Source organism: Poromitra crassiceps, assembly GCF_964638095.1.
Source record: "Poromitra crassiceps genome assembly, chromosome: 3".
In the NCBI taxonomy this organism is placed as follows: Eukaryota; Metazoa; Chordata; class Actinopteri; order Beryciformes; family Melamphaidae; genus Poromitra; species Poromitra crassiceps.
In genome coordinates, this window is record NC_139625.1 from 72,686,330 (window position 1) to 72,710,986 (window position 24,657).

Below are 24,657 nucleotides of genomic sequence, written 5' to 3' on the forward strand. Positions count from 1 at the left end.
CTTTGCTGTGAAGAATCTGGCTGGTGATCTTCAGTTAACATGGTGCACAAAGACATCGACAGTAGCTACATAATGCTTCAACATGACAGATCCTGCTTTTGTACTTGAGCTAGCTTACGGTAACGTTAATGCTTTCTTTGGCAAGGTTGGACAATTGCATAACCCAACGACAACAATGCCTATGTGAGCGCGAGTAAAAGAAGATGAAGATTTCAGCTAAATAACAAGGTATTTTCAAGTCAACTTGGCATCTTGGGGGCTTCTGGAGACTTGGATTAAGCCAGACAAGCAGTATTTTTTCCTTTTTTTTTTAGGTTTTAAAGTTGGTCACCATTCACTTCCATTGTTTAGGAGAATGGTGTAACTCTGTTTCCTTGGGGGAAAAACACAAATGTTTTGTGGACTAAAAAACTTCACCCAAGCATGAGGGTGAGTAGATAACAACTGAATTTTCATTTTGGGGTAAACTGTTCCTTTCAATGGACATTTAAATGAAGCGCTGAATGACGAAAGAAGAACGCTCGTCTCTAGCTTCGCTTGGTCAGAGGTCTCCCCTCACGGACGTGCTTTGCACTCCTCTTCTCTGTCCTCCCCTTCACCTTCCTCAGGCGTCGCGGAGGTGGCGTGCCTCTCGACTCGCTGTCCTCCTGAGCGCTGGACGTATCCATCCCGTCTCGCTCTTCAGGGATATTGGGTATGGCCCCGCTGCTCCCGTCTAAAATGTTCCGGAGGTAAGGGTCCTCGGGCGTGCACGTGGCCGTGGTACCGCTCTCGCTGCTGCTCAGGTCAGGCTCTTCACCATAGCGCCCCCTGTGGTGTGGGAGGGAAGACGCCCTGATGGAAGGCCTGTCGCGCTCCCCCTCGCGGAGGCTCTGCTGAGGCTCGTTCATGTCCACCCCCGAGTCCAGGCTGGTGTCGTTGCTGCTCGGGGGACGGTGGCGGCTCTGGAGCTCAATGATAGAGTGGCGCACCTGGGCAGCCGGCTTCCCGTCCAGGGAGACGAACCAGGCCCGGGGGTGAGACGAGGAGGACTTTCCCCGAGTCAGCTCCAGCAAGGTGCGCTCTGAGATCCCCTGGAGCTCGCCGGGCACTCCATGCCCCCCACTGAAGGCCTCCATCCCAGCCGCCTCGTTGAGAGTCCCAGGCACAGAGACGGAGGATTCAAGGAGGTTAGTGTAGCGTCCCCACACGCCGGGATTGGGGACTTGGCCTTGGGGAGGAGTCTCCAGAGGCTGGGGCTCGTCTTGGCTGCTCTGCTGTGGGTTGTTTCCAGCTTGGGGGTGGTGGTGAGGGACTTTGGGGAGGGTCTGGGTGTAGCCGTCTTTACTAGACTGCTCTGAGTGAGCATCGTACTCACCTCCGTTACGAGGGAAGGTGGCAGACTTCAGCTGTTGCTCCTGAGCACTGAAAAGCTCTGGAGCCTGTATGATGGCCACCGGCTGGTTGTACATGTGAACCAGCTTGTCTTGGAAGAAGTTATCTGAGTTCATGTTGCCCCGGTTCTGTTCAGACTTCTCCCGGATTCGAGCCACCTCTTCGCTGTTGATGTAGTGATGCGGTTGCTGGGGACCTTTCGTCCGATCCGGCGCCATGTTCTCGTACAGGGGAGCCGCGGCGTGAGTCCCTGGGTCTTCCACGTAGATGTTGTAGTTGGCTTTGTGCCTGGGCGTGGAGGAGGGCTCGCACTGAACACTGCGTGAAGCCAGGCTGTGGGCACCGGAATGGAACAACAAACCCTCTTCCATGTGGGTCGAGGTGGTCTGGTCCTTTTTCAGAACCGCCAGCTTGGAAAAGCGTGCTCTCCTTCTCCTGGGCTCTCGACGGGAACCTCTGTGGGTGGGAGACAGAAAATGTGATCAAGATAAACCAGAGTTCTAGATGGCTGCATTCCAAACATGTCAGGCCGAAAGGGATTCCTCACCATTTCTAATTTTAGACTGCTGTTTTTCCTCAGCAGGCACTTTCATTTGTCCTTCATCCCTCATACAACAGAGGTTGTTGAATCAAATGAATTCATGAGGTAATTCATGAGGTAATTCATGAGGGTAATGTATGAGGTATTTTATGAGCTGTTTCAGTCATTGTCATTTCTACCAACCTTATACCGTATATCTAGTTATTCTGAAAAGAATGAATGTCCTAGTTCAAGATGTGGGAATTATAAGGCAAATGAATATCATTTGAGTTCAATATAATACACAACACAAGGTGTTTCTTCATGATCAAAACTGATATTTAACTAGTCATTTGACTGCAATGATTTCTTACCCGCAGTGACACAGCAAGACAGAAAGAAATCCAATCACTATGACCAACGTTCCTCCCAGTATTCCCATTAGCAGGTAGTTGTGGTACGATATGAAATCCATAGAGTTTGCATGTCCCATGTAATCTGGATGGACAAAGTTATAGATATACAATACAGATTTCAGAACACTTTGTACAAACAGCATTTACATGACAAGGTAGAGGAGTATCTTAGGGGGTATCAGCCCCTCCACAGAGGGAGGTGGGTGCTCTCAGGACAGGACAGTATTCACAACAGAAAGAAATGGGTAAACCCAAGAAGGACCTGGAGCACTCCATTCACTGGAATGGATTTAATTGAGTAGGTGCAAAGTCAAAACGTTTTGACTCTGATGAAGACGGTGTCGCGTCGAAACGTTGGTCTGCACCTAGTGAATTAGATCAATTCCAGTGAATCAAGTGCTCCAGGTCCTTCTTGGGTTTACCCATTTCTTTCTGTTGTTAGCATTTACAAGACATTGAATTCAAAAACGTTTAATATTCCCATGTTGTGATACCATTTGATGAGGGCATAGGGGCAGCAATCCAGTATCCAAGATGAGAGGCTGTGTACGTCCAGACCAGGCCATCACTGACCTTTTTCACTATCCCCAGACCCTGAGTCTCCCAGGCACCTTCAAATAAGAGAGAATACTTTGGTTTTTCTGTTGCTACGCATCACAGATTCAGTCAATAATATCAATCAATGCAGCTACTCTACAGCATTGGTTGGTTCTCAAACTTTTTCATGCCAAGGACCCCTAAACTGACAAATTAAACCACGAACCCCCAGTTGATAAGATTGTGTCCCAGGGTCCCCCATCTGATAAGATTTTTGCTTTTAGATTACCAAAACAGGCATACATTCTGTCATTGAGTTACTAATGGATGGTATTATATGGAAAATAAATTACCCACGTTTTTGCTGGGGAGTGGGGACCCCCTGGAACCCCGTCAAAGACCGCTGGGGGTCCCTGGACCCCACTTTGAGAACACTTATCTCCTGGATTATGAGTTTACATGAATTATTTATTGCCTTGTTAAGTATTATTTTAGCAATAATACTCAAGAAGGAAATGGTTATTTTGGCTTTAATACAACAGCTTTTAAATAACAGTTTTTCCTACCAGTCTTGATGTTGAAGGCCCAGGCTGGCACAGTATCAGAGGCCCTGAGGTTGGTGGTGTGTCCCAGGGGCAAGCTGATCTGGATGGGCCCTCGAACTTGGAGCTGCTCACCACCAGAGTACAGTAGAACACTAATGGCTGCCACCGCCTTCAGCTCGACGCTCCTGTACACTGAAAACAGTAACACATGCAGGAGACTAGAGTGAGAGGAGAAGTCCATCTGAGACCTGTTAGTAAACATGACAATACTCACCCCAGATCAGAGATATAACAGATGCGTCATCTGAAACGGAATTCTCATTTAAATCACTCTGCTCACCCTATTGTCATATTTTTTTCCCACTTTGAGAGACATACACGCTATCCACACCTTAAACATCAAATTCAAGGACTTTTCAGGCCAAATTCCCTCAAATTCAAGGACCCAGCATGGCATAGTTTTGAGACGCGGATCGAGGTTAATTATACTGTTAGAACACTGATAATTTTTCATAATGATAACCTTCCACCTTTACAGAAGCTCACAGACAACAACTAAAAAGACAGAATGAAGCTGGAATGTGTGTAAACCCTTCTCAACTGTGCTGTGTTAAACCTATTTAATAACGTTAAGTAAAAGAAAAAATCAAAAGAACTTAAATTTCCATTCTTGCACTTTCAATGATCCATGTCTATTTATGCCCATTTTCAAAAACCTTCAAAGCCTTAATTCTTCATGATTTCAGAGCCGTGGGAACCCTGGAAATGGAAGATTTTAAAACTCAAGAGTAGATTTAACACATCCTTAGAGAAAGCTCACCTGATTTGCTGATGATGATGCCTGGAGTGCAGTTGCCACAGTCCTTGGCTAGGTGGTGCTGTGGTACAGTCAGGTAAGCGGTCACGGAGGAGACGTTGCTGTTCTCAGAGAGTGTGAGCAGGTTCTTGGGGAATTGAATGTTGGGCTGGGATGAACTATCTGTGAAGACAACATGGGATATTAATATACATCCCAAACAGGAAGTTCCCACCAAGCAATCAGATTGGTCAAATAGACATTTAGAACGTGCCCAAATCAGCATAACAGCACACATGACTCATATCCATGCTCATAATAGCCAATAATCATAAAGCACACCCTCTCGTGTAATCTCAGTGAGATTATACGCCTTATTATACTAGTGAGATTATCTCAGTACTCTAATAAGGCGGGGCGGGGCGGGCAGGGGCCGAGCACACGCAGCGGGCGAGACCTCGAGGGCAAACCAACAAGGCACGGGAGGTAGAAATGAGCGCTGCCAGTTGAGCAGGTGAGCCTGCGTAGCATGCGAGGCAGCGAGGGATGCTAGAAAGGAACGCAATATTTCTAGAATTGCTTAATTGAACGTGGGGACACGTACCAGGTAACTTCCCAGTGATGAGAACTGAGTCTTCAAACAGCCAGATGTTGCCCTGGTTATGAGGGAGCAGCAGCAGGGTCACAGAAGAGAATACTGCAGGGGCACAAACACAAGGCACACACACACAAATCAAACACAAGTTCGACAAATGCGGTGTGTCAACAAAAAGCAAATACTGTGTCAACAAAAAGCTAATACTGTGTAAGTGGCAGTATAGTTTTCCATGCAGAAGAAAATTGAGCGAAAGGACACAGATGTGGGTTCCAGGGGTCCCCAGCAAAAGGGGAAACATTTATTTGAACTTTAATTTGATCCTTGGGTCAATTTAGGGGTCCATGAGGTGAAACGTTTGTGAAGCAGTGAGCTAGATTGTTTGCCTTGTGTTGCTTGTTGGGGTCCAGGCTGAGGGCTGCAGGATACTGTAGTTCAATTGTTTGCCTTGCTCAAATCTGCTCATCTATTCAGTGTTCTTTCTTTCTTTCTTTCTTTCTTTCTTTCTTTCTTTCTTTCTTTCTTCTTTCTTTCTTTCTTTCTTTCTTCTTTCTTTCTTTCTTTCTTTTCTCCCTCTCCTGCCATGCTTGTTTATATAAGTTGTCCAGTTTCTCTTTATTGATTGTGTTTAGGTAGATCTAGCTAGACTATTTTCTGTGAAGCCCTTAGAGACCTGCCTGTGAATTAGGGCTATAAATAGACTTGACATGCAATGAAATGATCAAAACACGAGCTACAAATATGTATTTTCATAGACGTGTTTCTCTGCCTTCTCCTGTGTTTTCAGGACACAAAAGCGGTGTACAGTGACTCATACGACATAGCCTGAGACCGGCAATGCCACCAGCAGATGGCGACACCGTTTCAAGTGCTTCTTTTTTAGTGTTCAGCAGTGTGGTTGGTTGGATGGCATAAAAGGGAGGTGCCTCTGACGATGCGGAGCGAAGCCAAACACGATGGAATTTCAAGCTATATGATACTTTCAATGATAGTAATACAAGATGTATGGCGAAGCGTGCCTCGTCAGCATGCTGCCTGTTATTCTTTCATCCCTCCGTTTCCACCCTTCCAAACACTTGCACCATCCCCCCATCCTGACAAACCTCAACTCTCTCTCCCTCTCCCCACTCTCTCCAAGGCCTCTCTCCCCACTCTCTCCAAGGCCTCTCTCTCCCTCTCTCCAAGGCCTCTCTCCCCCCTCTCTCCAAGGCCTCTCTCCCCCCTCTCCAAGGCCTCTCTCCCCCCTCTCTCCCCACTCTCTCCAAGGCCTCTCTCCCCCCTCTCTCCAAGGCCTCTCTCCCCCCTCTCTCCAAGGCCTCTCTCCCCACTCTCTCCAAGGCCTCTCTCCCCCCTCTCTCCAAGGCCTCTCTCCCCACTCTCTCCCTCTCTCCAAGGCCTCTGTCTCCCTCTCTCCAAGGCCTCTCTCTCTCCCTCTCTCCAAGGCCTCTCTCTCCCTCTCTCCAAGGCCTCTCTCTCCCTCTCTCCAAGGCCTCTGTCTCCCTCTCTCCAAGGCCTCTGTCTCTCTCTCTCCAAGGCCTCTGTCTCCCTCTCTCCAAGGCCTCTGTCTCTCTCTCTCCAAGGCCTCTGTCTCCCTCTCTCCAAGGCCTCTGTCTCTCTCTCTCCAAGGCCTCTCTCTCCCTCTCTCCAAGGCCTCTCTCTCCCTCTCTCCAAGGCCTCTGTCTCTCTCTCTCCAAGGCCTCTGTCTCTCTCTCTCCAAGGCCTCTGTCTCCCTCTCTCCAAGGCCTCTCTCTCCCTCTCTCCAAGGCCTCTGTCTCTCTCTCGCCAAGGCCTCTGTCTCCCTCTCTCCAAGGCCTCTCTCTCCCTCTCTCCAAGGCCTCTCTCTCCCTCTCTCCAAGGCCTCTCTCTCCCTCTCTCCAAGGCCTCTCTCCCCACTCTCTCCAAGGCCTCTCTCTCCCTCTCTCCAAGGCCTCTCCCCCCTCTCTCCAAGGCCTCTCTCCCCCCTCTCTCCCCACTCTCTCCAAGGCCTCTCTCCCCCCTCTCTCCAAGGCCTCTCTCCCCCCTCTCTCCAAGGCCTCTCTCCCCACTCTCTCCAAGGCCTCTCTCCCCCCTCTCTCCAAGGCCTCTCTCCCCACTCTCTCCCTCTCTCCAAGGCCTCTGTCTCCCTCTCTCCAAGGCCTCTCTCTCTCCCTCTCTCCAAGGCCTCTCTCTCCCTCTCTCCAAGGCCTCTCTCTCCCTCTCTCCAAGGCCTCTGTCTCCCTCTCTCCAAGGCCTCTGTCTCTCTCTCTCCAAGGCCTCTGTCTCCCTCTCTCCAAGGCCTCTGTCTCTCTCTCTCCAAGGCCTCTGTCTCCCTCTCTCCAAGGCCTCTGTCTCTCTCTCTCCAAGGCCTCTCTCTCCCTCTCTCCAAGGCCTCTCTCTCCCTCTCTCCAAGGCCTCTGTCTCTCTCTCTCCAAGGCCTCTGTCTCTCTCTCTCCAAGGCCTCTGTCTCCCTCTCTCCAAGGCCTCTCTCTCCCTCTCTCCAAGGCCTCTGTCTCTCTCTCGCCAAGGCCTCTGTCTCCCTCTCTCCAAGGCCTCTCTCTCCCTCTCTCCAAGGCCTCTCTCTCCCTCTCTCCAAGGCCTCTCTCTCCCTCTCTCCAAGGCCTCTCTCCCCACTCTCTCCAAGGCCTCTCTCTCCCTCTCTCCAAGGCCTCTGTCTCCCTCTCTCCAAGGCCTCTCTCTCTCTCCCTCTCTCCAAGGCCTCTCTCTCCCTCTCTCCAAGGCCTCTCTCTCCCTCTCTCCAAGGCCTCTGTCTCCCTCTCTCCAAGGCCTCTGCCTCTCTCTCTCCAAGGCCTCTGTCTCCCTCTCTCCAAGGCCTCTCTCTCCCTCTCTCCAAGGCCTCTCTCCCCACTCTCTCCAAGGCCTCTCTCTCCCTCTCTCCAAGGCCTCTCTATCCCTCTCTCCAAGGCCTCTCTCTCCACTCTCTCCAAGGCCTCTCTCTCCCTCTCTCCAAGGCCTCTCTCTCCCTCTCTCCAAGGCCTCTCTCTCCCTCTCTCCAAGGCCTCTGTATCTCTCTCTCCAAGGCCTCTCTCTCCCTCTCTCCAAGGCCTCTCTCTCCCTCTCTCCAAGGCCTCTCTCTCCCTCTCTCCAAGGCCTCTCTCCCCACTCTCTCCAAGGCCTCTCTCTCCCTCTCTCCAAGGCCTCTCTCTCCCTCTCTCCAAGGCCTCTCTCCCCACTCTCTCCAAGGCCTCTCTCTCCCTCTCTCCAAGGCCTCTCTCTCCCTCTCTCCAAGGCCTCTGTCTCTCTCTCTCCAAGGCCTCTCTCTCCCTCTCTCCAAGGCCTCTGTCTCCCTCTCTCCAAGGCCTCTCTCTCCCTCTCTTCAAGGCCTCTCTCTCCCTCTCTCCAAGGCCTCTCTCTCCCTCTCTCCAAGGCCTCTCTCTCCCTCTCTCCAAGGCCTCTGTCTCCCTCTCTCCAAGGCCTCTCTCTCCCTCTCTCCAAGGCCTCTGTCTCCCTCTCTCCAAGGCCTCTCTCTCCCTCTCTCCAAGGCCTCTGTCTCCCTCTCTCCAAGGCCTCTCTCTCCCTCTCTCCAAGGCCTCTCTCCAAGGCCTCTCTCTCCCTCTCTCCAAGGCCTCTCTCCAAGGCCTCTCTCTCCCTCTCTCCAAGGCCTCTCTCCAAGGCCCCTGTCTCCCTCTCTCCAAGGCCTCTCTCCCTCTCTCCAAGGCCTCTCTCTCCCTCTCTCCAAGGCCTCTCTCTCCCTCTCTCCAAGGCCTCTCTCTCCCTCTCTCCAAGGCCTCTGTCTCCCTCTCTCCAAGGCCTCTCTCTCCCTCTCTCCAAGGCCTCTGTCTCCCTCTCTCCAAGGCCTCTCTCTCCCTCTCTCCAAGGCCTCTGTCTCCCTCTCTCCAAGGCCTCTCTCTCCCTCTCTCCAAGGCCTCTGTCTCCCTCTCTCCAAGGCCTCTCTCTCCCTCTCTCCAAGGCCTCTCTCTCCCTCTCTCCAAGGCCTCTGTCTCCCTCTCTCCAAGGCCTCTGTCTCCCTCTCTCCAAGGCCTCTCTCTCCCTCTCCTCTCTCTCCCTCTCTCCAAGGCCTCGGTCTCACTCAGAACAGAGAGAAAGGATGGAAGCACAGACAATAGGGGCTGCCCGCCCAGTGAGACCCAACCCCTTGGGTCCCCCCCCTGCCCCCCTCAGCTGGGGCTTCAGTGCAGGACAAAGACAGTTGGCTGAGGCAGGGGGCGGGGCTATGTTTCACCCGAGCCTTGGCGACAGACACGCACCGCTTTAGAAACAATCAATAAAATGAGTGTAGCGCACGGCGCCGTTCAATTCCACTTTGCCATGCGGTGCTGTGAACTGCTTCATCATGAACAAACCTTAGTGTCAACGTTGTATGTTGTCGCAGAGAGCTGATCAATCTGTAACAAACCTAAATAATTCAGCCCTGAGAAGGTGGGAATACTCTAGCTGCCTGGCATTAAAGTAAATAAATGCGTACAAAATGTTTATTCATTTATTTATGAATATACATTATGTCAACAGCAAGACTAGTCGGCTATTTTTCAACTGTTTCGTCATGAACTGAGTGGACAGCATGTTTTCTAAAGCTTTCTCAAGTATTTCATTCTATTCTGCTCATAATGTGTCTGCTCTTCTAAGGAGAAATATCTATTTTGTTGTTTATCATTTTTATTATGACATTTCTGCTTTATTGTATAGGTGACAGCAGAGACACACACAGGCAAGATGGGGAGAGACACAAGGAAATGACAAAGATGATGAGATTAGATGAGATGGCTTTCTCTGTTGCAGCACCCAGTTTGTGATTTAGACTGTTACATAATGATTTAGCTTTAGGTACATTACAGGTAACTATATACTGTAGGTTGTGAGTCATCCTAAGCTTCCAAAATAGCTCTGGTTTTGAGGACAGAATCCTCTGTGGTTTTGCAACATTAAAGTAATTTTGGAATGAGAGCCTTCTTATACCAACTCATAACCGTTCAGTGTTTCAAAGGTGCCCGTGACCTTATCCTCAACCTCACCTTTACTGTTCACGACTCAACACTATTGGATGGCAGCTACTGAGTTTAAAGAGGCGGGCTTATGACTGAAAGGTAGCTGGATGGGAACATTTTAGGCTAAGAGAGTGAATAAGAAATACTTTACTCTCAAATTCAATCAATGAATTTATGCGGAACAGCGGTACAGGCACCATGTCAAATGATTCAAATACCTTTGGGTGGATGGAGTATCTTACAAAGGTAACTGAATATGAGTGAATACTTGGAGCAGTGGTGGCCCAATGGTTAGAGAAGCGAGCTTGTGACCGGAAGGTCGTCGGTTCAATCCCCGGGACCGGCAGGATAAATCTGGGTGGGGAGAGTGAAAAGGAAGCACCTGCCCCTCCCTCATTACCACCACCGAGGTGCCCTTGAGCAAGGCCCCTAACCCCAACTGATCAGTGGCCAGCAGATCAGACTGTGGTTGTACTGGTCAGCTTGCACATGTGAATGTGAACAGGGTGCTCCTGAAAAAGAGAGCATTGCTCTCAGTGAGACTCCCCCTGTATAAATAGATGTATTAGATTTATAAATATTATTATTTAGATAAATAAATACATTTTATTTCAGTTCATGTAACTTGGATCCAATATTCTGGAAATGATTCAGTCCAACATTATTATTGCTTTCATTTTGTCACTGCACGGAAACATAATGTGTACCCTGTAGGGAAGGGTTGGGGCGGGGGGTGGTGGGATGGGTGAACTGAAAATATGAAACATTTGTTACTCATCTTGTATTCCTATCTGTGCGGTACTTTGAAATAAAAATACTTGGAAGATAAATAAATACTTTACTCAACAACGGCCAACTATAGCAGAGATGCTCAACCCTTTTCATATCAAACACCCCTAATTTAGTCCACATTGGGGCCACGGACCCCCAATTAATGACAATTTTCAGACCCAAATCTGAGAATTTTGCCAGAATTCCATGGTCTGTATTGTAGGTAGAGATATACCAGTGAAACTATGACCAAAATAGTCATTCTTCTACATCCTCCAATTGTTGTAACTTCTTGTCAAGTAAATAATGGTGATGTTTAACAATTCATCAATTTGCTGGGGACCTCCTGGAACTTCCTCAAGCACCCCTGGGGGTCCGCCCGGACCCCACATTGAGAACCCCTGATCTAAAGGACTGAATCCCCAATTCCTCCAGTAAAGCTGCTCAGCCAATCTTCCTCTGATACATAAAGGTTTGGAAAAAACAACTATTTTAGGCGCTACTCACTGGGTCTCTTGGAGGTGCTCCAGGGTAGCGGGCTGGGCACGTAGCCTTCCATGTTGCCCAGGAGGGTGAGGCTGAGGTCGGGGCTGTAGGGCACCCAGAGCAGGACCTCGCCCCTCTCCCCGGTCCGGGCGGAGCTCCTCACCGTGTGGTTCACGTAAACATCCACCAAGGCCCCAGACAGTGACTGACGGGTCACCATGTCCCTCACCAGGACCTTCAGGGCAAACTCTGCCGCTGGAAAGAGGACAGCACACATTTAGAAACATGCTAACGTGGGCGTCAGGGTAGTGCAGCGATAGGTTCCCTGCCTACCAACACGAGGGTCGCAGGTTCGATCCTCTGTGTTACCTCCGGCTTGGTCGGGCGTCCATAGTCCATAATGCATGTATCCCCTCCCATTGACAGCTTGTTGACTTTCTCCTAGACTTCCAAAATCCATTGTCCTTTTTCGTGTATGAAAACTTTCTGACTGTTTATAATTTGGCATTTAGTACTGTAGAGAATGCAACAGCTGATTGATACATTATGATAACAAGTGCATCAAAGAAGACATGCAGAGACCAGCAATATACTCACAAAGTGGTGGGATGTCACAACTAATTGATGTGAGGTTATTGCTAGGGAGTATGCACGATATATCGGCAATCATATCGGCATCGGCCGATGTTAGTATTCTTTTTTACATATCGGCATCGGTCGGATGTTGCAATGGTTATCGGTTATCGGTATCAGCCAAAATGTTTACATTGAGAGGAAACAATGCGGTAAATCTATGATTCATGGGCTTTTTCAAATGTTTTGGAAATAAAGAAATGCATTTGTTTTTCAAATTCACAGTGATTACATGTTTTTCAGTATGTACAACATTTTATTATAGAAATGTGTTTTCATGCAGATCATATCGACATCGGTAAATATCGGTTATCGGCCATAACAGCAATGTTAAAAGTTAACAGCATCCGTAGTTATTGCAAAAAAAACACACAGAATACTTCCTTTTAAGCCAGCTTTTGGAGAACAGAATGGATATTCCATCATGATAGTTATAAAGGCACAGCATGCAGAGATCAAGTACAGACTCTGCACAATCCCACAGTGCATTTGTAGCGATTACAAACAGACCTACAGTAAGTAGTTAGCAGCAGTCTGTTTGAATGGGATATCAGCTTTCGGCTCCCTATCGGTGCCTTAAGCTCTAACAGAATACAGAAGTTAGTTGGCTCACCACCACAGTGCCAAAAACATACATCAAATGGTCAACTGAAGCTAATGGGGTTTGAGTTAGAGTTAGTTACCTACCAACATGACTGGTAGGGTCAATTAAGCTTGCAGTTATTTATTAATACTTCAAAACCAAAGTTCCCAGCATTTCATTTGTGGACGGTCATTTCCTCCCCTGATCAGTACGTGTCGTGTCCACATGTATGCTATCTGTATGCAGACCTGCCTCCACAGCATGCTCTCAGCAACCTCCCTCGGTGACCTTTGACCTGGCTCACCATGAAAAAGTGATGGGCGAGGCACAACTGAATCGCTAAGAGAATGAAAAATGCATGAAAAGCAAGTGGCAGCAGAGAGAAGAAGCCACATGCCATGTTTGATGTTCATGTTTCTTCCCCTCTAACATTCTTGCATACATAAGTGTTCATGCACACGCCCATGTGCAGAGTGCAGACAGGCCTACTTCAAAGAGCCACGCTACTTCTTCATTTTCACCTTGGAAGTGTTTCGTAGACCCAAGGGTTGTAGAACTTTGTCAAACCACGCAATCCTTATAAATTAAATAACCAAAATCAGAGGACAAAAATCTCTTTTGTAGTAAAAGTGGGTGGTAGTGCAGCAGTAGATTTCCTTGCTTACCAACATGAGGGTCGCAGGTTCGAGCCCCTGTGTTACCTTCAGCTTGGTCGGGTGTCCATACAGGCACTAGTGCACCCTGTCTGCGGGTGGGAAGCCGGATTAAGGGTATGTATCCTGGTCACTGCACTAGTGCCTCCTCTGGTTGGTCGGGAGGGGAACTGGGGGGAATAGCATGATCCTCCCACATGCCAGTGAAACAACTCGCTGTCAGGTGAAAAGAAGCGTCTGATGACTGCACATGTATAGGAGGAGGCATGTGCTAGTCTACAACTCTCCCCAGATCGGCAGAGGGGTTGGAGCAACACGCGGGACACGTGTATACTTTTCACAACCCAGTTGAAACCACGCCCACCTTGCTCACATCACTTCAGCTCGCTCGCACGGAAGCCGGCAAGCTTGGAAAATACTTTGGAAAGATGAATGAAGATCGCCCGTTATGCAGCAGAGCGGATATACACTTTATGCATAATATGACATGAATTACGGTACATGGATATATATAACGTTATGCATATAATATGACATTATTTAAGTAATACAACAGATACATTGTTTTTTCTTGGCTTTTAAAAGTAATCACCATCTCTAGTAGTAGTATATTGGGGGCTGCAGTGTCACCCATGCAGCGATTAACATTACTATGAAAGCAATACAATTACAATTTTTAAATGGTGATGGTGATCTGAGAAAGAAAAGTCAATGACCATAACATGATGCGGCATTTTACGACAATCAACTGTATCAATGCACCGCAAAATAACGCGGCGGCTAGTTTGACCGCGTATTCCGGAGTGGAGGCTGTCGGATTGCAGGCAGTCTGCAGCAGAAGGGCGTAAAAAACGATGTGTAATGGATGATCACAAAGAGGCAAACAAATCATCTCTGCTTGAAGTTACAATTGGCATGAAGTTTTCTAAAGGTTTAATCTTGCGGTTAGGGAAAAGATTGGGTTAATAAATAACTTTTTAGGTGAGCGTTTTGCTAGCTTGCTAAGCTAGCAGAGCGACGCGGGGCTTCTTCCGGTCGAGTCATGCGGGCGTGGCCGTGGTTTTGCCCCCACTGTGTTGTGAAAAGTATACACGCGACCAGCACACCCTGACAGGGAATTAGCCAAGTATAATTGGGGAGAAAACGGTACGTCGACAACATGTGTCAGTATGTGCTGAGTCTGACATATAAAGAGTGTCAATGCAAACTACCACCAAAATATCACAATTTGAATAAGATGATACTTGAAAGTACCTCACTCATGTTATTTGTCGTATGCCTTTTACTTGGGAAGTAGTAACATTTTAGATGTAGACAGAGTAATCATCAGTATTTCAGCAATACAGGTAACCCCCCCCCCCCCCCCGCGCCCCAAAAAGGCAACCAAGTGTTTTGAAATTGAACTCTTTTGTTGCATTGTGCTAAAATATATATATATATATAATCCAGAAATGTGAGCTATCCCAAAGCAGACAAATGACAGCAACAATGTGATTTATACTTTATGTCTAGAGTCTATATACCTGTGACTGAGAGACAGACACGGCCGGTGGAGGTACTAGAGAGAGCGTGTGTAAATATTTTGTGGTGCCTGCCGGTGGGGGCGCATGGGAGACACCCACTATACACACACCCACTTATATTGTAAACAAAGCATTTGCAGTGTTGTTGAGGCCACCAGCGGCCATGAGCTACTGCATCAGCACAGTATAGCAAAGGATTAATATTCACCTGCTCTGGCCATCAACGATAACACCCCCAATCCCTCAGACCTCAACATTATACATCTTAATCCTATTAGTCTGACAGCTAGACTGGCTGTGAAAAATAGCCTATCCTAGCCCTTCGTTTAAGACAGTTAAGAGTTTACAGAGAACATAGGTTTTTGATGGATGGTATATAGCATAGGTTTCCTTTGATTGTTCATTTTATCTGCTCTTTTATTTCCACAAGATATTGCTCATTGAGTATATACATTACGGTATACTGTATCACACATACCAGTATACATAACAATAACATCATGTCTCATATTGAGGTGCCAGTTCTTTCTGCAATGGAGCAAATACCGAAACACACACACACACACACACACACACACACACACACACACACACACACACACACACACACACACACACACACACAATTTCAGATATGTTTCGAGATATGCCTTAAATTAACCACAGAATTACCCAAGAGCCAAGAATGCATTTGCACATGAAGACGGCATTCATGTGAAATATGGAAATATATTTTCTTTCTTCAGAGCTATCTTCTTGTTGCCACTCTACATATTTCTCAACATATTTTGATCGAATGTCATCATTCTAGCCTGTATGTAGCCTGCATGTTTGGCCATTTTTAAGGTATCCCCATATAGGCTACATTGCTAATGTGAAATGCTGAATTTGAAAAAGATTAACTGTTAAACTTCACTATTATTTAATTTACAATAAGTTAACACAATTAGAGAAGGTAGAAGAATTCGTGTTTTGATCGTCTCTGTTATCTACATAGCCTACAGATAGGCGGAATTCAGGACAAAAAAACATAATAGACTAATACAAATATTCTCCGATTTGGGTCAGAGACAAAGGCTCTGATACAGGCTAGTGGTAAATTAGGGGTCCTTGATCATGAAAAGGGTTGAGACCTCTATGGTTGAGACTCACCTCACGTAGGCTACTGCCCTATGAATGGTAGCCTATAGGAGATATAGGCTATTATGATGATATGCACAGTAAATAAAAAAAAAGCCTTAAACTACATGGCTGCAACTAAATAATCATTTAGACAGTTTAACAAAGACAGGTGATATTTCTCCTATCCTTCTCATCATTGAATAGACTGTAATAGGAGTCGATGTTGAATATCGTTACAGCTCATTTCCATTTTCCAAAACAATGGTCTCTGAGCCAAGCAGAGAGGATGAACGGTGTGCTGTCGTTGTGTTTACCTGGAGAGAGCGCTTGGCCCGGAGCGGTCGTGCCGGAGGCGGGCGGGTCTCCTGCGAGCCATGCGGCGGTGGAGCCGTCATTGTCCCCGGGCAGGCCACCGCCCACCGCCCCATCCGGGCCACAGCAGATCAGAAGCACCGAGAGCAGCTGGAGGTAACGGTCAGCGGCAGGCATGGCGAGAGGGAGCCCAGACTCAAAGACATAACGAACATAACGTAACAAACAACAACAACAACACCGAGATGTGTCTGTGTGTCCACCGTGTACGAAGGCCTCGTGTCGCTCTCACGGGTCTCTGCAATCTCGGTGTCAGGGTTGCCAGGTCCGTGTGACAAAAACCAGCACAATGGCCAATCAAAGCCAGTCAAAGTCTGAGGCGAGAATGTGGGTGTGGGCCTAACTCCGCCCCTTCCCCCCAGACAAAAAGACGCCCCCTCGCTCAATTAAATTCCTGGATGCCTGTGGGATCGTGATTAGGCTATGTAATTTGAATTTGACCCAGTGGCGGATTCAGGCAGTTGCAAGGGCAGGGGCGGAAAAAATATAAATAATGGGCACCTGCTGCACAACATGAGGCCCCACCAGCTTGCGAAAAGCTATGATGCACCTAGCCCTTCTCAGGATGCTGGTATTCACGTTTGTAGATAGCCTACGACCTGAATCCAGCGTCCTTTATGAGACAAGCAGCCGGGGTTCACAAATAATTGTCAAGCTAAAGAGGTCATCGCGCTGGACTTTACAAGATCGCACAGAAATGTCAAACTTACTCTCTGTTACTGGACAGTCTTGCAGTCTCATGCACAGAGTAGGCCTATTGAAAGTCAGCAAGATTGAAAGCTTTTTTCAATAAAAAGCCCAAATTGTGTGGCTTCTGGCACATTCTAATGCCACTATTCCATCATAGGCACTGACTGAGCATGATTATTGCATATTTTAATGAGTTTGCTTCCCCGATTGTAAACATTAGTGAATTATTGTAAAGGAGGTCAATCAAAACCGTATTAAATAAAATAAAATAAAATAAAATAAAATAAACAATATGGCACATATAGGCTGATGAAGGCTACCTGCTGAAACCATCGACATGGCTGAAACGCGTACGTTGTTTGCTGTGCTGTACTATACCTTAAGGTATAGTACAGCACGTAAATGCTTAAAGGACATTCTGGAGTGCTGGCCTTTTCTCCATTTTACATTTCTACCTTGGCCCTGCACCTTGATTGACTTTATTTTAGTGTGCTCGCTACTGCTGTTTTTTAGGTCCTAAAATGGCCTTGTAGGCTACAGTATATTATCATAAATAAAATTGCTTTGTGCTGTTAGACCAGTGGTTCTCAACATACCTCAGGGATCCCATCTGATAAGATTGAGTTATTCCATAATCATTCAGAGATTGGCAGAATAACAGTGAAGAGTGTGAAACCTAACAGTCAATTTCTAGTCAATAAAATAGTTAATATGGAAATTAAAACATTCCTATCTTTCTGGGGACGCCCTAAATTGCATGTAAAATAGGTCTACCCAACCAGCAAACAAAAAACAACAACGCAGCACCACCTCAAAAGTAGCCCAATTCTGCTGAAAAACTGCAAACCTGGCAACCAACTGGTGTGGTGCTGAGGGGAGAAAGGATGCTCTGGTGGTGCTGAAGCTGGGTGTGTTATGACCGAAGATTGTTTATGTTGCCGAAGAGGTGTCACTCGATGCTGTGGTCTGCAAATGTAATAATACACACACATTTAACTATATATATATATATATATATATATATATATATATATATATATATATATATATGTATATATATATATATATATATGTATATATATATGTATATATATATATATATACACACACACACACACACTGTATATATATATATATATATATATATATAAAATATATATATATATATATATATATATATATATATATATATATTCCTCAGAAACAAATCATCACAAAACATACATTTTAGCTCTGTATGTTAACAATAGGCCTTTTTTAATGGAAGATCAACGATACATAATATTTTGCAATATTCCCATTAACTCTCGTAACGGACAAGCCCGTCTTTTATTGTCACACGAACACCACAATACATGCATGCGGCCACAACACACTCATGCTGGGCGGTGAAAAGTGTCCTCTGCATTTAACCCATCCAGGCATGTCCTTTCCTCCGAGGGGCAGGCCAGGAGCAGTGGTCGCTTTCTCGTACAGCGTCTGTTAATAAACGACTTTTTTCAGTCCCCTAACTTTAGTCAAGAAATGTTCTTCCATGTTTCCATTAGCAAATACATTGAGAGCAGATAAGGAGCACATCTGTGATGATAATTGGGGTACCCAGAAACAGTGGCAGAGTGAAGGGTCTTGCTTCTTTATGCACTTAAGACGGGAGCTGTTGTTACATCATCGGGATTTGGCAGGTAGGGGGGCGGCCCTCTCTCAGTAGATCCCTGATGATGGTTGTCTATTTTTATTACCAATGCTCTATTGAAAAACAGTTAAAAATGTGGTTTAATAGGATTGGAAATAAATTAGTCAGAATTCAGCAGATTGTACGTTTGAAGTTTCAGTCAGTAGCTAAGGAGTAAACAGTTTCTAGAGCCCTTTGAATAGTGTAGTTCACAACTCAAGCTTCAGTGCCCCTTTCCCTGATTTCTGAATCCAAGTATACCCCCTTTACCCGACTACTATTTTGCTTAGGAAACTGCAAGAGAAGACTACATGCAATGAATGATTAAATTAAATGAAATGCTGACAATGGAATGCTGACAAAACAGAAGTTCTGATTGTTGCTGCTAATAGCATTGCTTCTAAGGTGGCTATAGCTGTATTGGGTCCCTTAACACAAATGTGCGCTCCAACATGAGACATCTTGGTGTTATCTTTGATCAGGGCAGGCTATGCACCTTGACAACCACATCAAATCCTTGTCCATAGCCTATGTTTTCTCCACCATAGAAACATTGCAAAGCTCAGGTCTGTTGTATCTCATTCTGAGTTGGAAATGATACATGCCGACGCCTGGATTATTGTAATTCTCTCTTTATTTGCCTCAGCAAATCATCTCTGGACCAGCTCCAACTGGTCCAAAATTCTGCTGCCAGGTGGTTGACCAGGTCAGAACCAAACCCGTTCAAGTTTCTGGTGATTACATATCGAGCCCTGCATGGTCAGGTATATCTGTGTGACCTGCTCCACTCACATGTTCCCAGCAGGTCACTGAGGTCTGCTGGCCAGGGCCGGTTGTCCCCTGCACCAGGCTCAAAACCAAAGGTGACCGAGCCTTTGAGTCCGTAGCTCCTAGGTTGTGGAACACTCTTCCTCAGAATGCTTGTTTGTTTAGCCTTTTTGTGTTGACTGAATTTCTGTAACTGACTGTAGTCCGGTCTTGTGTAATTTACTGTTACTTGCATTGATTGATTCTTCTGTATGTATTTTAACCTGTGAAGCATTGTGAGTCCTCTATCAGAAGTCATATACAAATAAAAATTACCCCTTTTGAAGAATACAACATGACAAAATAAATTGAGTGAAAGAGTTGCAATTTGTGCCTCCTGAGCAGATTTAATGTTTCATTTTGTCATGATTTAAAGTACCCACTGTAGTGCCTGCATGTACCCCTAGGGGTACGTGCACCCTAGAAACCACACTGTCTTGCAAATGCTAGACCAGCCAGTGTCTAGAGTAAAGATTGAAAGCTCTCAGAAAACAAGCTTAGAAGCCATTTGACCCAGTGGCTCAAAGTGCGAAACAGTTCTTTCCAGGTGTTCTGTGTGCTCCTCTTATGTATCGCCATTTAACATTGTTTTTTTTTAAATGATGGTAGTGTTTTTAGTTTTGCCTTTTTGTGCACTAAATTAATAAACAATACCAGTTTACAAGCACTCCTAAACTAAATATTTATCCAATAAACACAAACTGTGAAAAGGGAAAAAAAAATCAAATAAGGGTAAGAATAGTTGAATTTACAGTGGCTTTTTTCAGTTTACTAGGCATCTCGCACGTTATGCGCGCCCGCTGCGTGGACTCGCCCGCCCTGCAGCTCACCGTGCTGGCCCTGCGGCTCGCATACACAGCTTGGCCGCTACGCGGCCTCGCTGCTGATGACATCACGATGTCTATGATCACTGATGATGTCACTATGACATCATCAGTGCCTATGACATCATCAGTGATGTCATAAGTCGATTTTGCTCTTATGACATCACTATGACATCATCAGTGATGCCATAAGAGATTTTGCTCTTATGCCATCACCTATGACATCATCAGTGGGACACAAATTTAAACGAACAGGACAGAGATTGCCCACTTGCCCCTTTTATATTGTAACAAATCAGGTATTCGTCCAAGGAACCAGGAGACTTGTAGTTGGTACAGGGCTTTTATTCACAGGCTCATTCTCATAGCTCCTAGCGGTAGCTTCTGCTAGCTCTACACACGTCCAGCCAGCTCTCTCCCATATACAGACTGGCAACCACGAGACAGTACACACCGTTCCCCCCAGGAACCACCCCCACACATCAGTTCCTAGCTAAACACGGAAACACCACATTACACGTCAAAACCCCGGATCGCTACAATATATATACATAGATTAACCTATGAAAGAAGCATACACAGTAGTAACTAGTATAAAGTTACTGAAAATTTATTGAAAATTTATTTTAGTCCTTTACATTCCCATGTGAAAGCCGAAACACAAGTAGGCCTAAACACACTAGAATAAAGCCATTTTAAGTGTTTAAAGGAGGGAGGATTGTAGTGGGAACACAGGGATGTCAGGTGTGACTGTGTGGCAGTGGCAATGTTTTACATGGCTCACAGGTCAGATAGGAGGGCCCCTTAGCAGCATTTTGCTTAGGGCCCGCAGGGAGGTCAGGATGTAAATAGTTATGTAAATCTGTGGTCTTTATTGCCATAGTAAATTTAACTGTTTTTTACGTGTAAAGTGAAGGTGGGGGGGCTTCAAGTGTGGTCACCCAGGGGCCCGCGCACCACACTGTGTCCGGGCCTGAACGACAGGTGCCGTCAGTCTACCTGTAATCAGCATGGTATCAGCGCTGCGGGTGTGTGTGCGTGTGTGCGTGTGTGCGTGCGTGTGTGTGTGCGTGCGTGTGTGTGTGTGTGTGGGAGGGGGGTAGGGGGGGGGGTAGGTGGAGGGTGGAGTCTGTATAGTCTCTGATTGGGTGACTTGTCCACATGGCCCACACAGCCCAGACAGGCGGACTAGACAGATTACTAGTACCGCTCCCGAACATCGACACATGCTCAATGCTCCCGAATAGCTGCTACAGAAATCACGGTGAGCGTGCGGAGCGCAGCAGCTTGCCTTGCCTTGTCCTCCATTTCTGGATCCAAAATCAGACGAGAGTGGGCGCTCTAAACCTGACCAGACTGCGACAATCAGACTGTGATCATGGCGGTGCTGAACCCGCAGATGATGCAGGCGGAGCTGGACTGCAACAGCAACCCGTGCCTGGTGAGCCACGCCGAGCTGGAGGTGAGGAAGCTACAGCAGCTGGTTCGCAAACTGGAGCGGCAGAACGAGCAGCTGCGCACGCGGCAGGGTGGCTGCGTCTGGTCGTCGTCCTTGGGGCTGTTCGACTATTTCCACCCACACACCGCCTGTGATGGAGCGGCAGCGGGGGAGGCAGAAGACGCGGCAGAGCCCATGCTCCTGGACGATGTTCTGGACGGGCTGGAGGTGTTGGACCTGGAGTCTCTCTGCCCAGACGAGTCCGATGAAACATGGTAACTTTGAAGCCTACTATCAACTGTTTTATTTATGAGTCATTTGTTGCTTTTAGCGCAGCAACTAACGATTTGTTGTCATTGTCCATTAGTCTCTATCAATTACCTAGGCTAGTCGTTTGGTGGTCTATAAAATGTCACAAAATTGTGAAAAATGTCCATCACTTTTCCCCTGAAGTCCCAGGTGAGTGACATCCGTCTTCTTTTGTCTCCTGACCATATTTCAGTGGTCCTGACCAGTCCACAACCCAAAGATAATCAGTTTAGCCTAGCCTACTGTCATAGAATAATAAATAAACCAGAAACTATTCAGATTGAAGAAGCTCGGACAAGATAATGGTATTTTTTTTCTTCTTAAATTAATCTCTAAATGATTAGTCAATTATAAAAAATAGTTGATTAATTTTCTGTCCATCGACTAGATTAATCGTTGCAGCACTACCATACTGTAGTTGCTTTTACGCACAATGGCAGCAGTCTACTGTCTTGAGTCATATTTTTTAGACATTTTGCAATTTGCACACAAAGGTCAGACTGAATGCTGCTAATTGTCCAGGAACTTACACATTATTTTTCCTTTCCTTGATATAGTTTGATGCAAGGTGGTGTCCAGGCTTCTGCAATGCCCAAATAAGGGCACACCTTCAAACTTAATTGGCAGAGCTGGCCACTTGTCATTAGGCCTGTAAATCAGGCTGCACCAAATCCCAATTCATAGTATTCCGATGATGTCACAAGCCTTTTTCCTACCAATATGGCGCTACAATACACACATTGGCTGTAAGTGTCACTTGATTGTAATCACCTGTTAATTGATCACAATCACCTGTAGTTTTCCTACCAAAATGGCCATGTGGTGATATAACAGAATACTATCAATACCCCTCTGTGTCTGTCTCTGTCTGTCTGTGTAGGGGAGAAAACTAAACATCAATTTGGTGCGCATTTTTGCATCCAAAACACATTAACAGTCAAAGCAGGGGGAATCAAACGCCTGCCCTGACCATGGCAGTTGGTGCCTTGCTCTAGCAAAACCACATCAGTTCGTTGACATGCAAGAATCCAGTGTTACCTTGCTTAGCGCTTGTTCACACAGGACGCCGAACATAAGTAGAGCTGAAGCTTGAGGCAGGCACAAACTGAACTGACACCTAACCGTTCACACAAGAAGCCTTCTCTTTTCCTCTCAGCGCCTCCTCGGGGCGCCTTGAACCCGCACACAACTCCCAATGATTGACTTCATGCATGCATGGCAGCTTCACGCGTCACGCTTGGAAAATAGGCGTGAATCCTGAACGATTGCTTGAGCAAGGCGTGAGCGTGGCTTCAGCGTGACGTGCGCGTGGTGTGAACGGCTTCGCCTGTTAACTAAATGAAACTTGTTGGTTCAGCGTAGGTTGAGTTTAGGTTGAGCGTTGCTTTGGCGTCTGGTGTGAACGGGGCCTTAGGCTACCTAGCTTGAAAAACCCCTTCAGGAAGATGACTCCAGGGCTTTTCAGAATCACTGGGCCATACAGTGTGATCCACCAAGCAGCAGTCATTTCAATTACATACAAACTTTTATTAACTGGCTGGCATGTTATTCTTTTGTCCAGTATAATACATGTCCAGTATAATACATTGTTTGTCCAGTATAATACATGGTTTGTCCAGTATTATAATACGTGGTTTGTCCAGTATTATAATACATAGTTTGTCCAGTATAATACATGGTTTGTCCAGTACAATACGTGGTTTGTCCAGTACAATACGTGGTTTGTCCAGTACAATACGTGGTTTGTCCAGTATAATACGTGGTTTGTCCAGTATAATATGTGGTTTGTCCAGTATAATACATAGTTTGTCCAGTATAATACATGGTTTGTCCAGTACAATACGTGGTTTGTCCAGTATAATACGTGGTTTGTCCAGTATAATATGTGGTTTGTCCAGTATAATACATGGTTTGTCCAGTATAATACATGGTTTGTCCAGTATAATACATAGTTTGTCCAGTATAATACATGGTTTGTCCAGTATAATACATGGTTTGTCCAGTATAATACATAGTTTGTCCAGTATAATACATAGTTTGTCCAGTATAATACGTGGTTTGTCCAGTATAATATGTGGTTTGTCCAGTATAATACATGGTTTGTCCAGTATAATACATGGTTTGTCCAGTATAATACATCGTGTGTCCAGTATAATACGTGGTTTGTCCAGTATAATACGTGGTTTGTCCAGTGCAATACGTGGTTTGTCCAGTATAATACGTGGTTTGTCCAGTGCAATACGTGGTTTGTCCAGTGCAATACGTGGTTTGTCCAGTGCAATACGTGGTTTGTCCAGTATAATACGTGGTTTGTCCAGTGCAATACATGGTTTGTCCAGTGCAATATGTGGTTTGTCCAGTATAATATGTGGTTTGTCCAGTACAATACGTGGTTTGTCCAATACGTGGTTTGTCCAGTACAATATATGACTTGTCCAGTACAATACATGGGTTGTACAGTATAATACGTGGTACTTTGTCCAGTATAATACGTGGTTTGTCCAGTATAATACGTGGCTTGTCCAGTACAATATGTGGTTTTTCCAGTATAATACATGGCTTGTCCAGTACAATACATGGTTTGTCCAGTACTGTAATACATGATAAAAGTGGTTGCAAACAAACAGCTGAAATGCTGCACAAATTAGGCTGTGTGTGTGTCCTGTCCCCTTGACTTCTGATGGTAACTGGGGTGTGTGTGTAGTGTAGGCTGTGTGTCCTGTCCCCTTCACTGTGTAGGCTGTATGTCCTGTCCACTTGACTTCTGATAGTAACTGGGGTGTGTGTGTAGGCTGTGTGTCCTGTCCCCTTCACTGTGTAGGCTGTGTGTGTGTCCTGTCCCCTTGACTAGGGCTGGGACGGATCACGGATAATCCGTGACCCGTACGGATCAGCCCCCACGGTTCGGCACACGGTTCGGAACGTTGTGGTTCCGCGGACCCCCCCCCCCCCCCCCCTTTCGTTTCATTTAACGTTTAACTTTAGTGTATGAGAACGCCTGCAGCGCAGCCAGACACAGACAGGCATCATCATGGCAAGCACAAGTGA

At 46.3% G+C, this 24,657-nt stretch overlaps 2 protein-coding genes across 2 annotated transcripts in view; one reads left to right on the forward strand and one right to left on the reverse strand.

The window, feature by feature from the left end:
* Positions 1-527: 527 nt before the first annotated feature.
* On the reverse strand, positions 528-15,986 carry fam171b (family with sequence similarity 171 member B; the record flags this gene model as incomplete). Its single annotated transcript, XM_083633144.1, has 8 exons — positions 528-1,830; positions 2,269-2,392; positions 2,805-2,921; positions 3,414-3,584; positions 4,213-4,371; positions 4,793-4,885; positions 11,005-11,238; positions 15,812-15,986. The coding sequence occupies 8 exons, from the start codon at positions 15,984-15,986 to the stop codon at positions 528-530; spliced, it is 2,376 nt and encodes a 791-aa protein (XP_083489270.1).
* A 5,254-nt stretch (positions 15,987-21,240) lies between these two features.
* LOC310773259 (SLAIN motif-containing protein 1-like) overlaps positions 21,241-24,657 on the forward strand; it is a gene marked incomplete at its 5' end in the record, with an annotated part of 35,690 nt that continues 32,273 nt past the window's right edge. The window contains one exon of the mRNA XM_083633145.1: positions 21,241-21,575. Within this exon, the coding sequence (XP_083489271.1) occupies positions 21,241-21,575 (335 nt within the window). The remainder of the gene's footprint in view (positions 21,576-24,657) is intronic.